A 21,718-nucleotide genomic window follows, 5' to 3' on the forward strand; every position below is an offset into this window, starting at 1 on the left:
TATTTGCGTTATTCTGTAATGCGCAACAAATGTTGCCATAATTAAACAATATTTAATATACAATCAATACGTCTCAAAAAAATTATTAAAAACAGATTTAATCCATTCTTCGGCATATATCTATTTATGCTTTCCGTCAATTTACATATAAGTTTTTTTGATAAATTACTTATTATATTTAATCTATTATTTATTTTAACATTTTTCTTAAAATGTCCCCAAAATGTTCGTATCCTTTGTGATGACCTTTTTGTACTATATACGCTATCATCTTCATCTGCAAAAAAACTTTAATTTTATTTATTTAAAATATCGCTTATAAAGCGAACACATTATAATCTTTTACCTTCACTTTTGAATCTATCGAACCATGCCGAACAGATAAATTCCATAAATTTACAGCCATGTGCGCTAATTGTGGATCGCGCAAATCGGCTCTAATAATAAAGCAATTAAAAAGTTCTAATGCAAGAGCTACTTGCTTTTCCAATTGATCGGTAGAGCCAAGATACTTCAAATGAGATAAAATTTCTTCTACAATTTTCGAACTTATTTTGTTCACTTCGCTTATAAATTTTTGATCAGATCCATATAATTTATCATTAGAATCAACCTAAATATATATGAAATACTCTAATCGTGCTATAATACTCCAAGTTTCTTTGATATATTTTCATTTTTATTTAACATACCTTTTCAACATGATATGGATAGTTTTCTTGAACAATTGCTGACAATAAGTCAAGTACCCGTAAATACAAGTATGTCTTCATTGACGTATTTTCATCAAAACACCGTTGAACAGCATTAAGTAAACCTCGCATTAAATATAAAACGCCATGTTCTGGACTATCCTGTACAATGTTGTAACTTTCAGTAGCCTTTCATTTATATATTATAAATCCAGAAAGAGATGATATTTACCTAATTTTAATTATAAATACATACCGGGACAACAAGCAACGTCGATAAAAAGTTTGATAAATATGAAAGTAAATAAGGTTGTGAACTTTTTTGTCTTCCATCTATATCTATTGTTTTGGGCATTTCCGGAACTAAGCTTAATGCAGCTTTAAAACATGCATCAGCTAACAAAATAGATGTTAGTTAATTATGTAATCACAGTGAATATAATAAATACCGAATATAATGCATTACCTTGACCCAAGCATTGATTTAGGAGTGCAACTTGGCCTGAAAGTAAATATAACTGCAGCCGTGTATGAACTAAAGTTAATGATGGAATAGTAATAAAACAAAACGCGGCACAAGCGCGTACAAACGCTGACGTTCTTCTTGTGTGATGTCCACGAACAATCCTTCGAGTATCGACTGATAGTCTATTTACACACTACATGCATTAAATATATTAAGAAAAACGTTCATTAACAATTTTTAAATGTAAACTTCACCTCATACTAAAAATATGATTTAAGATTAATTACCTGTACAAGTTGTGTATGAACACTATCGAGATTAGGAAAAGCAGCTCTAGCTTCGGCATAAAAATTAAGTTGCTTTTCAAAGTCACGACCATAATCAACACGTTGAACTAAACCACATATAAGTTGGCCAATTTGCCGTTTTTCATCTTCAACAGTTAGAGCACTGGAATTATCTTCTTATCAGACTACACATATATACACAATACATTCATGCACGTATTACGATAGTTCTCGGATGTGATCAGCATCAGCATTCTTATTTTTAATAAATCAATCAGTACGAATAACGGTAGACAGTGTTTGAACTTCGCATAATTAATTGATGATAAAACAAAAGAATCATTTTTAACACTAGATCATAGTGGATTATCAACAAAAAATTGAATTTTCCTATTTATGTTTAAATTTCTATGAAATTATTACCACTAGATTGCTAAAATTCTCCGAATAAAAGTCCATTGCTATATAATTTGATAGATACAGCACCCGAAATTCTCTTTAATCTGTTACTGATATGATTTGCAACATTGAAATATCATTCACTGTTCTTTTATCTTATTTGTTCTCGATAGAATAAGACCCCCTTCGTCATCAACATTTACACAAAATCTGATTAAAAAATGGTATCTTAAAGCGCATTCATTTCGTGATCACTTATCCAGAAACAACTATATATGTATATAATGTAAATGTAATGTAAAAGTAAGTATATTTATAAAACAAGAAAATTACCTAACAGAATCATGCATTATCCTAGCGATGAACATAAGAGCATTTATAAAAATAGGGTCAGTAATAGGGCTGGTTTGAACACTTATACCTTCTATAACAGTCTTACACACTTCAACCTTAATACTTTCTTTGTGAAACAAATCTATTAGAGGTAAGAAATTATCCTGAAAAATGTTTATATTGTTTAAATGCTTATATAATATTTAAATTAAAAAAACGGAAAATCAAAATTGTAAGTAGTAATAGATAAGAGATAAATTACCATAGCAAGTAATGATTCAAAATCTTGTGTATGAGATACCACTTTTTCAATAATATTTTGTAACTGTGGATAAAAATGCTCAAAGCTTTTGTTTGGATTAAGTCGATCAATTATTTTTCCAAAGAACAAATTCAATTCATTTACCTATAATATTAGAATTGTAAAAAACGAATACTTTTTTGTCCTCAAATGAAAATTTTAAACTTACGGAAAAATGAATAGCGGTAAATTGAATCCAGATTTCAACACAGTGCATAAATTTGCTAGGGTTTGTTAACTCTGTTATATATTTCCATACCATATTAAGAATTGATTGACAGTCTTCTTTTGGTGGTGATTCTAATACAAGGCTTTCACCTAAACTTCGGTATAATAGATACTGTGGAAAACCTGAAAGTAATAAAGCACATGCAATATACAAATTTTAAATCGATTCAATCATTCATTGCAATATTATTGAATTACCATCATCCTCGATTGTAGTTATTAAATTTACAAAATCCATTGCACGCTCTCCAATATATGTAGGTTTAAATGCTGTCAAAATACTGTTCAATAATAATGAACTAAAAAAAAATATATATTTCCATATTTTAATCTTATAAAAGTTAGCGTTTCTGACATAAGCTCATAATAGAATCATTAGATATATAAATAATCACCTATTTGCTTGGTTTTTACACCGAGAAAGTACATCTTCTAAAAAATTTTCAGAGGTTGTAGCTACCAATACTTGCAAAATCCAATCCAAAGCTGGTAGATAAAGGTTTAAATAAGAATATAAAGTCATATTTTGCTCAATTAATTCAGTTTTCACAAATTGCCCAAACAGCTGTTGGTATGTAAAGAGGAAATCATAAAAGTTCTCCCTCACAAACTCAAAATCAGATGTTTTATTTAAAGCTAGTCCAACTCGGCATAAATAACATCTAGCATATACAGCTATGAGAGGATTTCCGATACCTCTTATCATTCGCGTTATTCGCAGTAAAGCAGTGTTAAATTCACTAAAAATAATATAACTTTTAATTGTCATTAAACGTATAATTAAATATGTATAATTGTCTAAAAAATACTTGTATTTCTACCTTGTTGTTAAAAAGCTATAAGACTTTATTATTGCCATTTCCACATAAAGACGTGGAACGAGTTCTCTTATTGATGCTATTTTGTAAAACCAATTTCTACAAGTTTCTTTCGCATTTTCAGGTACCATATCTGGTGTGAAATTATCAGGTAAACTTGTGGGCATTTTGTTTCCTGGTCTGAAAGATATATAATGTATTATATATATACAACTATTTAAAAAAAAATAAAGATTATTCTATCATAAAAATTAAAAAATATATTTTTATCATATATTAGGCTTTTAGATATTAACAAAATCATAAATGTTTTAAACCAATAGCTATATTTTTTATACCATACGAAGACGGTTACCGAAAACGCTTCCTCAAATCACATTACTGAATAAAATATAGCAATGAACAATACCAAAATAAGGTAATACTAACTTGTAATATTCAGCTTTAACCTTTAATCGTTCATAAACCAGTTTCCCAAAAATATCTAAAATATCTGTGATAAGAACAAACTTGCCAGGATAAAAAGCCATAACAGATGTATCTACTAATAACTTCGCACACTGAAATAATTTGGGATTAATTTACACTTTCTTTTTCGCGTAATTAAATACAACCAATAACAAATGAAAACAAGGTGAAAATGAAAACCTGAATTGCTATTTTAAGTGCTTTAACCCTTTGATCAGAATGCCAGGCTTGTACAAGTTCATTATTTAATTGTTCAACTCTTGCAGTATATTGTTGTTGAGATAAATCTAACATTTGTCTGACAGATCCTTCTTCAAAATCATCTAACTGTTCCAATCTTGTTCGTACTTTATCAACAACTCCACCACTTGGTTGAACTTTAACAATAACTATAATAAATTTACGAGTGCGTTTTTATTTATGCTTTATTTATTTTACTAATATTATTAATTAACAAAAAAATAATACCTTTTTCACCACCTGGTAAGAAACTAGTAACTATTGACAATTTTTCTGATGTTGTGTATTTGTTTAATATTGTAGTACGTCTTGCTAACCATGGTTCTACTAATTCTTCTGCAGTATCCATAGATTTTTTGTTAGTGACTACTGTATTACAAGAGTAATCCCACTGCATTATATTTTAAAACATAAATGGTGCATAATGTAATTTTTTCTCTTTGATATGTTAAACAAAACATGGTCTACAAACCTCATCTGCAGCCATTTTAGATAATGGGTCTAGTTCTTCTTTAGCAAATTGTGAAAGAGGATCTGAACCATCAAAGGAACAATGACTTAATAATGGATCTACTAAAGAACTTCCTGGAATAGGTGTATGAGTTGGTGTTGATGTAGCAGTTGAAGAACCAGTACTGGTACTTCGTAACACATTACGCTTTATCCCACTACGACCATCAATTAACTAAAGACATAATTTATACAAAATTAGCATTTTTATATTCTTTAAAATACAATATATATATAATTGTATATAACAAAACAACTGCATCAATAATTGAATAAATATATTTTATATATGTAGAATTAATGTACCTATAATAAAATGTTAAAACTCAGGAGATAAAATTTATCTTTTATATTATATCTTCCTATATATTGTTCAATTGTACTTACCATCACTGTGACAGGTTTTAAGGGATGGTCACTTACTTCTTCTAAATTTGCAAACTGTATTGTTTTGTAATTCATAGGTTTGGCAATCCTACAAGCACAAACAATTTAATATTATAAGTATTTCTGTCAAAATCCTTATGCATATCATAAGAAACACTCGATGCATACCAATTTATTTCTGTCATTTTTTAAATGCATTAAAATATTTTTATAATTCAGTTACAATAAAACAATATACATTAATTTATAGAATTTCACATATTACGCAAATGTATATGTTTATTGTTTCATATTTAGAATTGGGGCTGAACTTTACTTTAAGGGTCCAAAAGTTATTGACTTTTTTATTTGCAATCTTGTAGTTTTCGATGTATGGAATTCGAAAATGTAAATTTTAAGTTGCGGAATCCACTAATTCAAAAATTATAGATATGTAAAACTGAACATTTTCTGGGTATTTACACGTTATTTTGACGCCATATTGGCTTCTATTCATGTTTCGTCCAATGAGTAGAATTCGTGGAGCCACTGAGTGCACTTAGGTGGCAGCTATTTCGGCGGGTTCGGTCAAATATGTTTGGCTAAGAACACATTTATTACTTAATCTTCTTACTGACACTCGTTACTTCCTTTAGTGATAATGCGGTTCAGCGCAGAGTCAATTTATTTATAAATTCGAGTACACATTTGTGCAGTAGTACCTCGTTCTGTTACTGCGATCTGTTTACCTAGTCAGTGGATTATGATAACGAATGTAGGCGGTATTCTGCGTACCGTAACTCGCTATTTGGTTTGCCTTTTCTACTGAATGTCGAAAAGATGACTTGCTCCAAAGAAAGTAATCAGATATCTTTTGACTTTTGGATCGGCTTAGGTTGGAAGTCTAACTCAGACAGATAAAACAATAAATATACAACTAATACACTTACTATTATAATGATGAAAAAGTATACATATGTATACAATAAAGAATAATTTTATTTACTCGCAAAGTGTATATACTTCTGCAAATGGACTTTTTACCTCATTTGGTTTGAGCAATAAATTAATTTATCTGTAGCTTGAAGGTTTTGCTTTATCTTTACTTGGTTTCGATGTTATGTTATTATCACCGGTTTTCATTTCGTTGGAAAATATTCCAGTTTGAAATATACCATTTGAGATATATGTGAGTCAAAGTATGTATTTTTTGGATAGATTTTTACACAATATATTATGTATTTTGTCAGGGACCAGATACTTTATGCAATTTCAGGTGTTCGAATGTAACATGAGCTTTTTGCAAGGGATAATGTGATTTATCCATTCGTTGATGTTTTCAGCGGTAGTGTTTTCAAAGAAGCTTTTTACCATTGCATTGATCACTTTTTATTGTACGTAGTTGTCCGAAGTGATTTGCTAGTATTTCTACTTTATCTTTATTTGTGAAGGTTGTTTGTGGAGAGTACAGGCATGGGTTGAAACGGTTTTTCGAGAGATTAAATTGTTTTCCAGGACGATGAGTCCTTGGAATTGTGATGATATTCATTTGTTTAAGATGTCTGAGGCATATGCGTTGCTACCTCCGTCTAATTCTATTTCTGAATTTGATTAGATTGACAATGTATTATAAAAAAATAATTGTTCCCATTTTATGGAAGCATTACCGGCCTCCTTATGGTTGCTGGATTGAAAAAACTAACCCAAATATATTAATGATATTCACTTTTGTGCACGGAGTTTTTAAGGTCGCTCGAACCCTTGTTTATAAACAGAAGATAAGCGACCGGTGGCCGTAACCAATATAATGCTTACGCTACCGCAGACGCGTGCCTAAGTAGAATTCACTATTATGGTACCAGCAATTTTTCAGGAATATCTTGGAAACTATGTGATCTTCTTACATATATAGAAAAATGTTGTTCAAAGTTTTGAGTTTTACAACATATCCAAAAATACATCGAAATCGGAGGATAGTTAGCTTTTCTACAGTTTCGCCCTCACTTTTTATGATAGAACAATGCCGGAGGAAAGCATTATTCGATATTTTTCTTATCACGCCATAATAATGAAAAAAAATATTTAATTGACTTAATTTATGGCGAAGTTACAAAAAACTTTATAAAAATTTCACGCAGGAAGATATTTTAAGAAAAATCATTCTTCTCAAAAAAGTTTCGACCATATTTTTTAATTATTTTGTAAAACAGGCAGTATTAAACCATTTAAAAGAGAATGACTGAAGCCTACTACTGGAGAAGATACAGAAACTATTACCTGTAACAATATCATCACAATGAATAGACAAGAAATACCCGAAAAACAGATACAGATTTTGATGGTGCTATTGATCAAACATATTACTATATGTGCTTTTTAAGTGGAGAGCTACTTTATATAAATTACATACACCTTTGTTATTAAAGTATCGCATGCAGTAAGTACATTTATTTATATGTTATTAGTTTGTTACATAATGAATGTTCTACATACATAAAGTGATTAATTAATCATTGTATGTTTTCGAAGGAAACATTAGTTAAAAATGTTAAGAAGAAGAAAAAATAAAAGTAGTAAATTTGCTCGAATGAACGAAGAGGAACGTGTACGTTATATGCAACATAGACTTGAATTTGAGTTAGAAGCCAAAAGACGTAAACAACAATTAATCGCTATTTTTACTAAGGTATAAAATATAATTTATTAAATTTTCTTATTATAACATTTTAAATATAAATTATTACAGAATAAATTAAAACGCGAAGAGGTATTTTCAAAATTAAATATTGCCAAAATTAATGAAAAGTGGAGGTATGTTTTGCGTCAAATAAAATGTAAGGAACTTCATAAAAATGTAAAACATCTCCATACAACTTTTGATAGAGCAATAAGAACTAAAGATGCAACAATTTCTTATTTATATAATGAATTAAAAATAGCAGATGCAGATCACAGAAAACTTCAAGAAACACATATTTTATTAATCAATAATATAATTGGTATTTTCATAACCACTTGTATAAAAATTATGAATCTATAATATCGTTATTTCTTATGTTTATTTTCAAATTTATATAAATTCATAATATTTCTTTTAATATTATATAGGAAAATACAAACAAAAATTGACAGAGTTACATGATACATGTACATTCAATAATTCTAAAACAAATAATATGGTAGAGTTAACTGAATTGAGAAATCACATGGAACAGTGCTATAAGGAAATTTCTAATAATATAAGCAGAAAAAGTACAATTTTTAATCATACACAAACTATAAGAAAAACATACAATGCCGTTAATATTTTTAATATTTTGTACTTGGTAATAATATTAATTTACTATATAGGAAGTTATTAATCAAAATTTTGTAAATGATTTTATTAAATAGGAAGAAGATATGACATCAAATCTTCTGCATCAGTCTTTTTCAAACATAGAAAAATTCTGGGAACAGTTATATAAAATAATAAATGAATATCAAAGAATAGTTGAAAACAAAAGAACACAGTATGAGTATTTAAAAGAACAAGATAACATTCATCGAATGTGTATATTGCGGTATCCGAAAGTATGCTTACAGTTACAAAGTATTATTGAAAGTTTAAAAGGCAATGTACACATATTATCACAAAAAAGAAATGAAAAAATTGCAAAACTCCAAATAACTGATATAAAAATAAAGGAAAAATACAAAAATATTAAATATGAATTAACTATAACTCAAATGATAAATTCTGTACAGTTAAAAAAATTGGCTATTAAAAGCAATGAAGTATTAAAAGTAAGGAAACATATTTTCTATTATAATTATTTTCCTGCGCTTTTATGGTATAATAATGCTTTTTATTTTTAGCATTTACAAAGACTTATGGAAAAAGGTTGCACAATTCTTGAAATAATTAAAATATGCGCTAATTTGGAACCTTTATTTTTTAACTTGAAGAAATATTTTATACAAAATACAGTATATAATGAATGTGCTGATACTAATGTAAGAAACAAAATAAAACAAATATAGTTTATGTTATTGCAATGATATTCCAAATAAATTATTTCAGATTCCTGAATCATGTGCTAAAATCAGTAACTTTTGGGAATATTATAATTATACAAAAGTAAATAATATTATGTTGAGGAAAGAAAGTAACAAGCTTTGCAGAGAGAATAAAAAATTAAAACATAAATTGCAAGCATACTTCTTGGTGGATTCTGGCTTAATATATCCAATTACTCTATCTTTGACTTGAAATCTTTTGTTTAGTTATCCTTTATAATCATAAATAAAAAAATAAATAATACAGTAGTAAATACTTAAATTTCAATGAATCAGGTGTTCACATTGTAATTTTTGTATAACAGGCATCAATTTTACTCCAGGAATAGCCATGAACTTTTGACCCCTTTGATAAGGAAAAAAGAAATCTAACAAGACGTGAAATACTACCTAATATCTAATATTTTATTTATAATACATAGATTTGCTTATGCTGCGCTCTCGAGACATAGAGCAGTGGAAAGTAGAAGAATTTAAGCGGAATGATTCTATTGGCATTTAAGTACCTATTACTGTATAGACAATAAAAATTGTATTTTGCAAAAATTTATTCGTATATATCATGTTGTACTGTATTAGATTAACGATGAATAAAAATTCCACCACCTAGCTCTAAATATTTATATGGTCTAGCACGAATACGACCTTTTACAGGATGGAAGAAGATCTTTTCTTTTGGTATAATAGTTTCAGATTCCAAATAAATGTCGAAACATGCTCGTAATCGCTGAAGTTGCGCAGATAATGTCGGCGGTTTTATCCACATGACATTTACTTCCCTTTCAATATCTCTTAAAATATCCACAGATGCAGGTACTATAGGATTTATACTTATATTAAATACTGGTGCTATTTTTGGATAATCTGGTTTTATAGCTATTCTTGCAATTAATTCATCTAAAACAAATATTGTAAGTTTAATGAATCATGAATGGATTAATGAATAATATAAAAGAAAGATTTATGTATTAAATAATTCTATATCTTACTATTGCCCCGACGAAGTATAGCCTCATAAAAGATATCCAATGAAGATACTAATCCTTGTTCTTGAAAAATGGGATTTACACTATTACAATAATTACTCCATGAAATTGTTGAGAATTTTTGTAAAATTGTACTAAGTTTTTGTGGTAAAATATCGTTATTAGCAGTAAAGTTTGGGAAATTTCCGCATTCTAATTGTCTAATCTCCGTACATAACTCTAATCTTGCTATTACACGTCTTTTGATTTCTCTCAACACACATTCAACACTATCTTGTGTTATTTCACAACTCGTAAACTATAAAACATTAATATATAAATTACTTGAAAATAATTTATGTAGTAAACGCGATGTATCAATATATTACATATAATACATATATATTATATTAAAATTTTTATACTTTTTGCTCTCTCGTATCCAGTGAAATAAAATGTAATCCAGCCATTCTTTGTGCCCATTTATATGGGATTCCTAATCCAAGTGATGAAAATTGGCCTAAATTATGCCGATTCAACTGATAATAATTAGCAGGATTTGGGCTCTCTAATCCTAAATCTCGTGGATATAACTCCCGTAAAATCGATTCTGATATAAGCATATCTCTATTAAAAAAAAAACAAAGAGAATTTGTAGCCAACTATAATAAAAAAGCAACAACAATATTTGCACTATAAATGATGTAGTGTATAAAATACGATATACCCTGTACTAATGCCCATAATACCATCAGTTTTTAATTTTGATTCCACAGTTACAACTTTCAGAGACATCATGTAATAAAATTGCAATGTCAGTTTTGTTTCATCTGAAAATTTGTGTTTTAATATATTCTATTTCAGTTTATAATTATCTATTAATTTTTGGGAATACTAACTTTTCAATTTAATAATTATCTTTACGTTTAAAGGATGCCTTTGTAACAGTTTTGTTCTTTTCTCTTCTTGCCTAGCTTCTCTAGATAACCTATGATGTCTTTTTTTATGTACAGGTGTTTCTTCTGTAACATTTTCAGAGACAGTTTCAGCATCTGAATCAGATTCTTGTAATCCATCCTGATTATTTGCACGCTTTGCTTCTTCTTCATCACCTTCTACTTTTACTATTATAGAATTATCTGGAAGAAAAAATTTCATCAAAAATAAAGCAATAAAATATAAAATACTTGAGCAATAAAAAAAGTGATACCATATGCATCTCTGTATGCAGATGCCTTTGCATAAAGAACATATAGTGGTGATGCAAGTAATGTCGCTTTATGATGTTCTTGTCTAACTTTATCCAACAACAAACCAAGACTTTCTTGTAATGGCTTGCTTGCCTGGAAATATTAATGGTGATTTTAGTTCAATTATGAATAAAAATACTATGCTTTACAAAAATGTCAAAAATACTTCTAATATAGTGCGAAGTTGTGGAGCAAGATTATCAAGTCGAGTTTGTTTTGATTCGATACTCAGTGCTACTGCCTTTTTATTCTCTGTCAATTCATCACACAAAGCGGCTAGTTGTTTTCTTTGCGTTAATTCCCATTCTAGGCGTGCTAGTCTTAGTTGATGAGGATTATGTTTTGTTATTTCCTGCAACATCATCTTATATAGAAATGTAAACAAAAATAATTTTAATTTAAATTTATTTCATACCAGCCTGGAAATATTTTCAGGTGCTTCCTTGTAAAATTCTTCTTCTGATACAAGTTGTATCAATTCATCTTTAGACCTATACATTAATACATATATATACACATTATATATCAATTACATTAAGTTTAAAATTAAATTAAAAGAATTTTAAATAAACAACAATTACTTGAATTGAAGACATTTAACAACTTCTTTCTTTAAATGCATTACTTCATATAACAGGTTTTGTAAATGTAAATGTCTGCTATCGACAGAACTTTTTGAAGATATAAGAGAATCTCTTGCAAATTTTGTACGGAATTTTTCCATTCTATTCAATTTTTTTAGTTCAATAAATGCTAATGATGTTTGAATCTGAAGTTCATGTATTTCATCTTTAGCCTAAAAGTATGAAATTTAAACTTATTAAATTGCATTTATTTTTCTAATGAAATTTAGTTTCTCCTTGATTGATATACAAACGTTTACATCCCCAGTGGTTTTTAATTTTGCAATTTTATTCATAGCCGCACGGATATTATCACAGGTAGAGAGAAAACTTTCAGAGTCATTTTCTGGTAAACGTTCTATAGCTTCCTTTTCTTCATAACTAATTATAACCTAAAATATGAAGAATAGATACTTGAAAATTCAAAGAAATTCCTATATAATATATAATATTCCTATATAATATCACTATATTACCTTATATATATCTCCGTCTTTCAGAGATATTCCAGAATTTCCACTAACTGATTTTCTCCTTTTTTTTGTATTATCAGAATCATTTTCTTTGCCCATTTCTTTTGGTTTCGTAAAACTTGTCACGCGTCAAATTACACGGATGAAAATGAAGATGCTTAGCTTTATTCACGTCTTGATTCTAATTAAGATAATCAAGATTATTTTATTACGTTATTTATAGAAATTTATAAACATATCTGTAAGTGTAGAAAAATGATAATCACCAATAATTAATTCAATCTCATTCTGTAGTGTTTACATATAACGCATTCATATTTGATATATGCTATATTCCATACTTCATAGCATTGAATGTAAACAAATAGAGTAAGGGTTATATATGTATATAATAATTATTCTAATTAGCTTATTATTTTATGAGACCTTATATCTTTTAATGTAAAAATATACTTGATTTTTAACGCGTTTAAAAAAATAATTTTTTTTTAAGAAAAAAGTTAAAAATGAAGAATACAAAAATTGACCCCGACGTGATTTGAACACGCAACCTTCTGATCTGGAGTCAGACGCGCTACCGTTGCGCCACGGAGTCTGTTATAGTTCGATCTTTCTTTTTAGTATTTCAACAGACATATATAATATATATAATAAAACAATATAACACAGAATAACTCAGCTAAATGGAATCACCTAAATATCGTCTTTATTTATTATTTTGTGAAAGAACTTCAGAATAAAATTACACTATTTCAAGGGCTGCATGCAACGATGAAAATAGTTTTCCTGGTGGTCATTTTCTTTCTACGAGACTGCAAGGTAATCAGTTTTTTTAAATGGGGCGCTATATTTATTCTTCGATATCTTTCTGGAGAGTGAAGAAATAAATTCAGCGACCTTAAGGGAGTATTCTAGTCTAGAGACATGAATTTCGGGCGGATTTTGAAGCTCTGTACAAAAGAAATAAAAAATATTTTTACTATCCATTTTTTTATCATTTGTTTATTGATATTTTAAGATTACATAAAAAATTAACCGAAAAAAACTCAAAATTCACAAAGTTATCAGCTGGCAAAGTGAGGGGTCCGAAAAAAAAGGGTGTCCTGGATGTGCATGATTTCAACCCTTCTAGTCATCTGAAGCAAACAAGCCGTATGAATTCTTAATTAGTATAGATGCGGCTATAGCTTGAACCTTGGAAAAGTAAAAAAAAGTATTTTTTCACAAAATGGCGGCCGTTTGAAGATAAAGTTTCCTTTTTTGCATGTTTTTTAGCAATTCCGAATTATTTAAAAATAGTAAAATAAAAATTTTAATCTGTGAGTGGTTCAGGCGATAGAGGAATATACAAGGAATATTCACACCAAATTTCAAATAAATCGGTTTATTAAAACTTGAGATATCGTGCACGCCAACTCGAAAAAAGTAGTTTCGAGAAAAACGCGTTTAAAGTTTTGAGACAAGTTTCCGGCAATTTTACTCATAGAATGGTACAATCAATCGTGATTCCCATGACACTTAAGATTTTTAATATGGGTATAAAACCTTCATTAAAAATACATACTGCGAGGAAAGTGGAAATTTGAATTATCTGCGTTCCTGCGTGGATATGCTTCGAAGCAAAAATCCATATTAACGAATTTAACGGTTTGTTATTATTTTGGGTTTCAGAACATCGTTCATCAAACATCGTTCCAATTGAATTATTGAATTAAAAATACATTAAAGAGGGATAAAATACAATAAAGATTTTATGAGGGTATTTATACTAGGTACTCGGGCAGAGTCTACCGTCCAGTGTTCATTTGTTCCAGTCGGACTGGAGCAAATGCCGCGTCTTTTTTTTGTTTATTATTTCCAGGTTTTTTACATATTCTTTTTTACATGATTTTTTCCAGAATAAACGCTGAATTCTGGTTGTGGGGTGGGTTCAAGCAAAAGTACCGATACGCGACGGTACGACATAGCCATGCATTATTACATTTTTTTTTTTTTTTTTTTTTTTAAGATTATTATTGTAACTTAAATTTAATTTGCGATATTTTAATTTATGTCCTGAAAGCCTGGTCGCAAAGCAGGACAAGAGCAGATGCCGCGTCACAAAATGACTGTAACTCATAAAATAATTGAAATATTGAAAAATCCTTTTAAGGGCATATTCTTGAATGTCTAAACTTTGGAAATATTAAAAAAAATTTTTCTATTTTTTCAAATTTGTAGACTAGACGATAGACCCCCTTAATAAGTATATCGTTCCTATCATTCAATTTTGAAATATTTGTGTCTGAAGTACATACAGGGACAGCGTGACCTTTTGCAGGGCTTGAATATACATTCAAATCCTACACTTAAATTTTATAACAAGGAATTATTTATTTACAAATGTTGTTACATATTATATATTTTTTATAAGCAGTTTTTTAAACAAATCCAAATAATATTTTTTCGCATCGCAAAAAATTCAATGAAAGTACAAAATCTGTAACCATGTATGACTTTTGCAAAAAACTATTGATGCAGCCAAATAAAATTACACTTAACTTGAACCTATATAAACTATGAAAAAAAGACAAGAATTAAGTTTAAATTAGGTCTCATTTTATTCGGCTGTCGCGCTGTAGGTTAGGCGGGTACTACAATACGCTGCCAGAAACGCTCAATTCTACTTTCACTAATGTGTTGTAGCAAATGTATATACACTTACTAATCAGTGAATGCAACTACTGAGTTGACGCTTCTATTACTGTATTCTTATAACTTATATATGTTTATGATTATTATGTTTGTTAGTTTAATATTAACTTATAAGACTTACTTAAAGATCATAATGTATATAACCAGATTTAATATAATGGACACATATAATATATGTATGGGTATAACAATTCTGTAATTAAAATTGCATTTTAAATTCGATTTATATTATATATTTGTATATATGTACATATACGTTTATAATATGCATCATATTCATTATAACATACATAGCTCTCATATTTTGTCCGTAAAGAATGTTGCAGTTGATTATCTGTACGTTACGATTTAAATTTGAATTTAGTACGGCGTCCTTTGATTCGTTTCTTTCAAATGTAATTTATTTACTATGTTAAACAAAAAGTGTTAATACTTGTATTTAGAAACAAAATCATGGTGAATTGTATTGTAATATGAACCAAAATTTAATTTCGGAAGTGTATTTGTGGTTTCTATGATAATATCAAGCGTAAGTTTTTACAGAAATGTGACATGTATATATAGAAGACTGATATAAATCTTTCTTTGTCCTGTTTTTTTATATAATAAAGCTATTTAATTAGTTTGGACTAGATTACTAATTTATGGAAAATATATAATCAATTAGTAACACATAGATATTTTTCATCTTTTGGATATCGATATGTATCTAACCTCTACCATTTCACAATATGAATTTACATCTTTTAATGTAGATTGTGTTGCGGATGAAAAATATATTATAGATTGAGAAATAGGATGGTCGAGGAAAATCGTATTAATGAAAGTCTTCCTAAAGCCAATATGGAAGTTAATGAAGAGAATGTTTTACACGAAGATGAAGAAGGTGGAATAAAGGTGGATGATGATATATATATACCACCACCTCTTAAAGTAATTAATGAAGTTGATGTTAATGGTCCTAGATTAATGATCACTAAGATTGTTAATGAAAATTTCAAAAGTTACGGAGGTACACAGGTTATTGGCCCATTTCACAAGGTAAATATTAGATAACTAAAAAGTATCAATAAGAATTATTGATAAACTGGAAGTCACAGCATCGATTTACTAATTTTCTTTGTTTATAGTGCTTTTCAGCAATTGTTGGACCAAATGGTAGTGGTAAAAGCAATGTTATAGATTCAATGTTATTTGTATTTGGGTATAGAGCATCTAAGATTAGATCAAAAAAGATATCAGTTTTAATACATAACTCGAATGAATATCAGGATGTTAATAGCTGTACAGTATCTGTATATTTCCAAAAAATAATTGATAAGGTATATTACATATTAGAAAAGATTATCTTTTATCAAGTTTTATGAATTAGTAATGTTATTTCTCTTTATTTTCCAGTTGCAAATGGATTATGATATAGTGCCAAACAGTGAATTTGTTATATCGCGAACAGCATTTAAAGATAATTCATCTTATTATGAACTAAATAAAAAAAAAGTACAATTCAAAGAGATTGCAAAACTTTTAAGATCTTATGGTGTAGATTTAGATCACAATCGCTTTCTAATTTTACAGGTATGCATTTTATTATTTATTACTTTACAATATATAATTTTACGTTATATTACATTATATTATATTATTAGGGCGAAGTTGAACAAATAGCAATGATGAAGCCTAAGGCACAAAATGAAAATGATACTGGTATGCTTGAGTTTTTGGAAGATATAATTGGAACAGTTCGTTATAAGGAACCATTAGAAAAACTATCAAACAAAATAGAACTTTTATCAGAACATAGGGTGGAGAAATTAAACCGCCTTAAAATTGTTGAAAAAGAGAAAGCAGCTCTTGAAGAACCCATGCAAGAAGCTATTCAATATTTGCAATTAGAAAATGCAATTACGAAATTACAGCATCAACTTTATTGTTATCAAAGGTAAACTATCTTGAAAACTATACTGTGCTTGAGTTTTACAACAAATTTTTTTAGATTTGAAACATCAAAAGAAATTATGGAACAGGAAAATAAAATTAATGAAATGGATAAAGATTTATCAGATCTCTTAAACAAAATGGAAGAAATTTATCGTGATAAAGAGCAGAAGAACAAAGTGATTAAGGAAAAAAGTGCAACATGGAACAATTTACAGAAACGCAAGGATGAAATTGCAACAGAATTTGATAAAATTCGAAAATATGACGAATCACTTCATGCAGAATTAGTGGAAACAAATAAAAGACGAAAAGCTAACATTGCATCTTTAAAAACAGTAAAATTTATTTTATTATCCTTATAAAAAAGATTAGGATAATTATTTTATTAATTTTATTACTAATTATTAATTATAATAAATAAATAATTAAATATTCTCTATAGGAAAAATCTAAATTAGAAGAACTGTATAGAGTCCCAGAAAAAAGTATAAAAGATATCCAAGAATGTGAGGAACTCGCTGAAAAACACTCGAAAAATAAGGAAAAAGAGGAAGTAGTATTAGAAAAGTTGATGGCTGAATTAAGTAAGAAGACTAAACCATTGTTGAATGACCGTTCAGAACTTGAGAAAGAGCTAATATCTTTAAGAAAGGATGTTAATCAAGCACAAGCGGCATTTGATATTGCTAAATCTGAGTTAGAACTGTATACTTCTATAGAATTAACAGAGAAAGAAAAATTAGAAAAATTAAAAGATTCTTTAAAATTAACAATAGATAATTTAATGACACGAAAAGAACAACTACACAGCTTAGAAAACAAAATTCCCTCTAGTGAAGGAGAATTAATAAAGGCACAACAAGATTTAAAAGAGATGAAAACAAAGGAAATTGAAATGACTTCAAAGCTGAAAAGAATGAGAATTTCATTTGAAGAACAAAAACTTGCTATGCAAGCAAACAAGTCAAGGAACAAAATTATAGACAGTTTAATGAGGGAAAAAAGGGAAGGTAGAATTCCTGGTGTTTTTGGAAGATTGGTATGTAAATTAATAGTGACTTGATGACTGAATATTGCTATCATACCGTTTAAAATTATTTCAAGGTCATCGTGTTGTTGAACTTGTCTTGATGTCGACTACAATTGTCGATCACAATTATAAAAAATATGTCGAATTTGGTATGTAAATAAATATCAATGACCTTGGAATAATCCTCAAGGGAAATTGTAACTTTCAGGGAATTTAAATGTCTTTTAGTCATTTTTTTTTGTCTTCAATAGCAATGGAAATAATTTAGATATTTAATTTAAGTGAAATACCCTGTAACTTGGTATTGTGTGTTTGTTTGAAAGTACAAGAAAAAGTGGAAGGTATTTTTATTCAATTAGAATAACGTACATCTTCATTGCTGTGAAGATTGCTTGGAATAAACATATAGTGCATTATAAATATATCTCTTTCTAGATAAAGTATTTTGTAGTACATGTGTATAATAAGAATTTTATGTATCTGTTTATGTATAGGGTGATCTTGGTGCTATAGACAGCAAATATGATATTGCAGTTTCAACAGCCTGTGGTCCCCTAGATAACATTGTAGTCGATACTGTAACAACTGCACAAACATGTATAACATTTCTTCGACAAAACGATATTGGACGTGCAACGTTTATACCATTAGAAAAGCAACAGCGTTTGGTATCAAAATGTAAACAAAGAATACAAACTCCTGAGAATGTTCCAAGACTTTTTGATCTTATACAAGTTGAAGACGAAAGAGTATTACCAGCATTTTATTATGGATTACAAGATACGTTAGTGGCAAATGATTTAGATCAAGCAACACGTATTGCATATGGTTATAAACGTTTCAGAGTAGTTACTTTGAAAGGCGAATTAATAGAATTGTCAGGAACAATGAGTGGAGGTGGAAAAACTGCAATGAAAGGGAGAATGGGACAAAAAGTTGTGAGAAATGAAATATGTATAGCAGATATTGAAACACTAGAGTCAGATTTGAATAAAATTTGTGAAGAGTGCAATCAACTTAAAGCTAGATCTCAATCTTTAGAAAATCATATTCATACGTTAAATGTAGGTTTAAAGGAAATGAAAGTTAATAAGGAAAAGTTGTACATCGAAGTGAAGACATTAAGCGAACAAGAACCATCGTTATTGGCACAAATTAAAGTTCAAGAGAAAAGAGCTGTAGAATTAATATCAAACCCACAAAAAGTGCAACAGCTAAAGGAAGTAATGAACTCTGCAAAGGAAACTTTGGAAAATGTGCAAAAGAATTCAAAAACTGTTGAAAATCAGGTAATTCGTATTAATAAAGAAATAGATACATTGTCAGGGAGTTCTGTGAAAAGTCAACAAAAGAAGGTAGCTGACCTATCTAAAGCAATTGATACAGCTAAAGCTGAAATATGCAGATTGCAAGTTGCTATTAAAACAGCTGAGAGAAATGTAAAGAAAACCGAGCAACGAATAGAATGCTTAGAAAATGATGTACGTACTTGTGAACAAAGACTCCGTGATATTCAGAAAGAAAAGCAAAAATTAGAAGAGCAAGGAAAAGAATATTTAAAAAAGCTTGAGGAATTTACAGAAGCTCTTTTAGAAAGAGACGAAGCTATGTCATCTTTTAAAGAAGAATTAGATATTTTGCAGGCTAGAGAGAATAAACTGAAAGCAATTAAAATAGATCTCGATCAGAAATTAAAAGAGCATAGAAATACAATTAAGGGTTTAAATCAAAAAATACCAGATTTTGCAAGAAAAATAGCAAACTTAAAACTTCAAATAATACCTGGTGAAAATGTGGAAGAGTTGAAAGAATTAACAGAAGAGGAACTTAATGAATTGGAAGAAAAAGTTCTTATAGGAAATTTACAAAAAGCTAAGAAAAAGTTACCTATGGAAGTTCCAAATATGCAACTTATAGCAGAATATAAAGAAAAAGATGCATTATATTTACAACGTGCTGCTGATTTAGAAAAAATAACTACCGAACGCAATAGAATACGAGATATTTATGAAATAGCAAGGCGTCGAAAAATTCAAGAGTTTCTTGCAGGTTTTACTATCATTACTGATAAATTGAAAGAGATGTATCAAATGATTACATTGGGTGGTGATGCTGAATTAGAATTGGTCGATTCTTTAGATCCCTTTAGCGAAGGAATTGCTTTTAGCGTAAGACCTCCAAAGAAATCTTGGAAAAATATTTGCAATCTTAGTGGTGGTGAAAAGACTTTAAGCTCTTTGGCTCTTGTGTTTGCACTACACCACTATAAACCCACTCCTTTATATTTTATGGATGAGATAGATGCCGCCTTAGATTTTAAAAATGTTTCAATTGTTGGAAATTATATTAAGGAAAGGACAAAAAATGCACAATTTATAATTATATCTTTAAGATCGAATATGTTTGAACTTGCGGATTATCTGGTTGGGATATACAAAACATACAACTGTACGAAGAGTGTTACGGTTGATTTGAAAAAGTATTATGAAAAAAATGGAATTGTCCCACCCACACAAATATCCTCTAAAAGTTTATATTCCACACAAACACAACAATTTGCTATGCAAAGTCAGCACAAAGAAAATTGTACAACACAAAATATGAATACTGTACAAAATACGGAAAAAGTTCGAGAACCGAATGGGAATGCAGTGGAGTAAGTAAAATGAACCTTTTAAGACTCATACATTTCAGTTTTAAAGTTATATTGATCGAATTATGTTATATTTACTAATTTTGTTTGAAATATTAGAAATATATCGAGAAATTAATTCGGAATTTCTGGTATTGATCAATAATTTATCTATAATTAATATAATAAGAAGCTAATTTCTAATTAATAAAAATGATATATGATGATAACATATAACAAGAGATTAACGAAAGTTTAAAGATTTGATATTTCCAACAAACTCTTCTCCTTCTTATTCATTTTTCACTAATAAAATGAGTAAAATATAATATAGTAAAATGATATTAGTAAATTATAGAAAAATACAGAAAAATAAATGCAGAAAAAATAGTACAAAATAATATAAAGTAATAGGCTATGAAATGTATTGTTTGTTATAATTATTACATTATAATTGTTGAAATTTTATTGATACACTCATTTGAATTAAAACTAAATGCATAAATTACAATTTTATGCAATAAGTACGTTATATATTAGTATATCACTTTCTTTCAGATTGCCTGAATTAGGACTATGTCCAACACCAAAAAAAGCACCTAGTGAAAATACACATACAAATATTAATAATAGTAATATAAATGATGGCAATACTTGCGGCAGACCTTTAAAAAAGAAACGCAAGATATAAAATATAAAATATATATGTTTGTTAATATTCAATGTATGTAGAAGATATATTTTTATATGCATAATAGAATGCAAATGCTGACCAACATAAATTATATGTAAGCTAGAAATAAATTAAAAAAAAAAAACACGTATTTACCTACAATTTAATGAAAAAATTAAAATCGATTACGATTCTTTCGAAAAAATAATAATTATAATAATATGGTGGTAAAATAGACGATTTCCAATTAAGTATTATGAAGATATTATTTTA

At 28.5% G+C, this 21,718-nt stretch overlaps 4 protein-coding genes and 1 non-coding gene across 8 annotated transcripts; 2 read left to right on the plus strand and 3 right to left on the minus strand.

The window, feature by feature from the left end:
* Nucleotides 1-96: 96 nt before the first annotated feature.
* LOC100648518 (VPS35 endosomal protein-sorting factor-like) lies at nt 97-5,672 on the minus strand. Of its 3 annotated transcripts, none has more exons than XM_012311607.3 (18): nt 5,298-5,672; nt 5,130-5,217; nt 4,705-4,917; nt 4,461-4,623; nt 4,173-4,381; nt 3,954-4,084; nt 3,528-3,704; nt 3,102-3,446; nt 2,905-3,005; nt 2,648-2,829; nt 2,440-2,583; nt 2,178-2,341; nt 1,446-1,608; nt 1,159-1,351; nt 949-1,088; nt 693-854; nt 347-613; nt 97-288 (listed from the first exon to the last, which is right to left on the minus strand). In XM_012311607.3, the coding sequence occupies exons 1-18, from the start codon at nt 5,312-5,314 to the stop codon at nt 274-276; spliced, it is 2,874 nt and encodes a 957-aa protein (XP_012166997.1). In that variant the 5' UTR covers nt 5,315-5,672; the 3' UTR covers nt 97-273. The 3 variants fall into 3 exon arrangements, with proteins under 3 accessions (XP_012166997.1, XP_003397485.1, XP_012166998.1); XM_003397437.4 differs by having other exon boundaries at nt 97-277; nt 5,298-5,649; XM_012311608.3 differs by lacking the exons at nt 5,130-5,217; nt 5,298-5,672 and having other exon boundaries at nt 97-277; nt 4,461-4,601; nt 4,705-4,846.
* A 251-nt stretch (nt 5,673-5,923) lies between these two features.
* Nucleotides 5,924-9,776, plus strand: LOC100645494 (dynein regulatory complex subunit 2). The gene is made up of 8 exons (XM_048409020.1): nt 5,924-6,307; nt 6,385-7,545; nt 7,638-7,794; nt 7,855-8,107; nt 8,217-8,434; nt 8,502-8,894; nt 8,967-9,104; nt 9,172-9,776. Exons 3-8 carry the CDS (start codon nt 7,654-7,656, stop codon nt 9,358-9,360), a joined length of 1,332 nt encoding a protein of 443 aa, XP_048264977.1. The 5' UTR covers nt 5,924-6,307; nt 6,385-7,545; nt 7,638-7,653; the 3' UTR covers nt 9,361-9,776.
* On the minus strand, nt 9,698-12,918 carry LOC100648401 (THO complex subunit 5 homolog). 2 transcript variants are annotated; one of them, XM_012311610.3, is made up of 12 exons: nt 12,745-12,918; nt 12,482-12,659; nt 12,260-12,397; nt 11,964-12,178; nt 11,798-11,873; nt 11,549-11,734; nt 11,343-11,475; nt 11,032-11,271; nt 10,860-10,962; nt 10,558-10,759; nt 10,157-10,451; nt 9,698-10,064 (listed from the first exon to the last, which is right to left on the minus strand). In XM_012311610.3, exons 2-12 carry the CDS (start codon nt 12,575-12,577, stop codon nt 9,748-9,750), a joined length of 2,001 nt encoding a protein of 666 aa, XP_012167000.1. In that variant the 5' UTR covers nt 12,578-12,659; nt 12,745-12,918; the 3' UTR covers nt 9,698-9,747. The 2 variants fall into 2 exon arrangements, with proteins under 2 accessions (XP_012167000.1, XP_048264973.1); XM_048409016.1 differs by having other exon boundaries at nt 12,482-12,918.
* An 83-nt stretch (nt 12,919-13,001) lies between these two features.
* Nucleotides 13,002-13,073, minus strand: TRNAW-CCA. The gene has a single exon. It is a non-coding gene; the product is annotated as a tRNA-Trp (tRNA).
* Nucleotides 13,074-15,480: 2,407 nt separating this feature from the next.
* Nucleotides 15,481-21,596, plus strand: LOC100648098 (structural maintenance of chromosomes protein 4). Its single transcript, XM_003397434.4, has 9 exons — nt 15,481-15,701; nt 15,928-16,213; nt 16,303-16,494; nt 16,571-16,747; nt 16,819-17,111; nt 17,166-17,445; nt 17,553-18,149; nt 18,635-20,796; nt 21,331-21,596. Exons 2-9 carry the CDS (start codon nt 15,971-15,973, stop codon nt 21,461-21,463), a joined length of 4,077 nt encoding a protein of 1,358 aa, XP_003397482.3. The 5' UTR covers nt 15,481-15,701; nt 15,928-15,970; the 3' UTR covers nt 21,464-21,596.
* The last annotated feature ends 122 nt before the right edge of the window (nt 21,597-21,718 follow it).

The sequence above is a fragment of the Bombus terrestris genome, chromosome 9 (assembly GCF_910591885.1).
Source record: "Bombus terrestris chromosome 9, iyBomTerr1.2, whole genome shotgun sequence".
Classification (NCBI taxonomy): Eukaryota; Metazoa; Arthropoda; class Insecta; order Hymenoptera; family Apidae; genus Bombus; species Bombus terrestris.

What these genes read in the sequence shown, in the direction of transcription:
- LOC100648518 (XM_003397437.4), bottom strand. An exon ending in CTAAAATGGCTGCAGATGAG is followed by an intron (nt 4,624 to 4,704) that starts GTTTGTAGACCA and finishes AATATAATGCAG; the next exon opens with TGGGATTACTCTTGTAATAC. An exon ending in TTACCGCTATTCATTTTTCC is followed by an intron (nt 2,584 to 2,647) that starts GTAAGTTTAAAA and finishes CTAATATTATAG; the next exon opens with GTAAATGAATTGAATTTGTT.
- LOC100645494 (XM_048409020.1), top strand. Translation starts at nt 7,654, where the DNA reads ATGTTAAGAAGAAGAAAAAATAAAAGTAGTAAATTTGCTCGAATGAAC. An exon ending in ATTAATCAATAATATAATTG is followed by an intron (nt 8,108 to 8,216) that starts GTATTTTCATAA and finishes AATATTATATAG; the next exon opens with GAAAATACAAACAAAAATTG. An exon ending in ATGAATGTGCTGATACTAAT is followed by an intron (nt 9,105 to 9,171) that starts GTAAGAAACAAA and finishes AAATTATTTCAG; the next exon opens with ATTCCTGAATCATGTGCTAA.
- LOC100648401 (XM_012311610.3), bottom strand. Translation starts at nt 12,577, where the DNA reads ATGGGCAAAGAAAATGATTCTGATAATACAAAAAAAAGGAGAAAATCA. An exon ending in AAACCACTGGGGATGTAAAC is followed by an intron (nt 12,179 to 12,259) that starts GTTTGTATATCA and finishes TCATACTTTTAG; the next exon opens with GCTAAAGATGAAATACATGA. An exon ending in TGGATACGAGAGAGCAAAAA is followed by an intron (nt 10,452 to 10,557) that starts GTATAAAAATTT and finishes AATGTTTTATAG; the next exon opens with TTTACGAGTTGTGAAATAAC.
- LOC100648098 (XM_003397434.4), top strand. Translation starts at nt 15,971, where the DNA reads ATGGTCGAGGAAAATCGTATTAATGAAAGTCTTCCTAAAGCCAATATG. An exon ending in TCCAAAAAATAATTGATAAG is followed by an intron (nt 16,495 to 16,570) that starts GTATATTACATA and finishes TTTATTTTCCAG; the next exon opens with TTGCAAATGGATTATGATAT. An exon ending in ATCGCTTTCTAATTTTACAG is followed by an intron (nt 16,748 to 16,818) that starts GTATGCATTTTA and finishes TTATATTATTAG; the next exon opens with GGCGAAGTTGAACAAATAGC.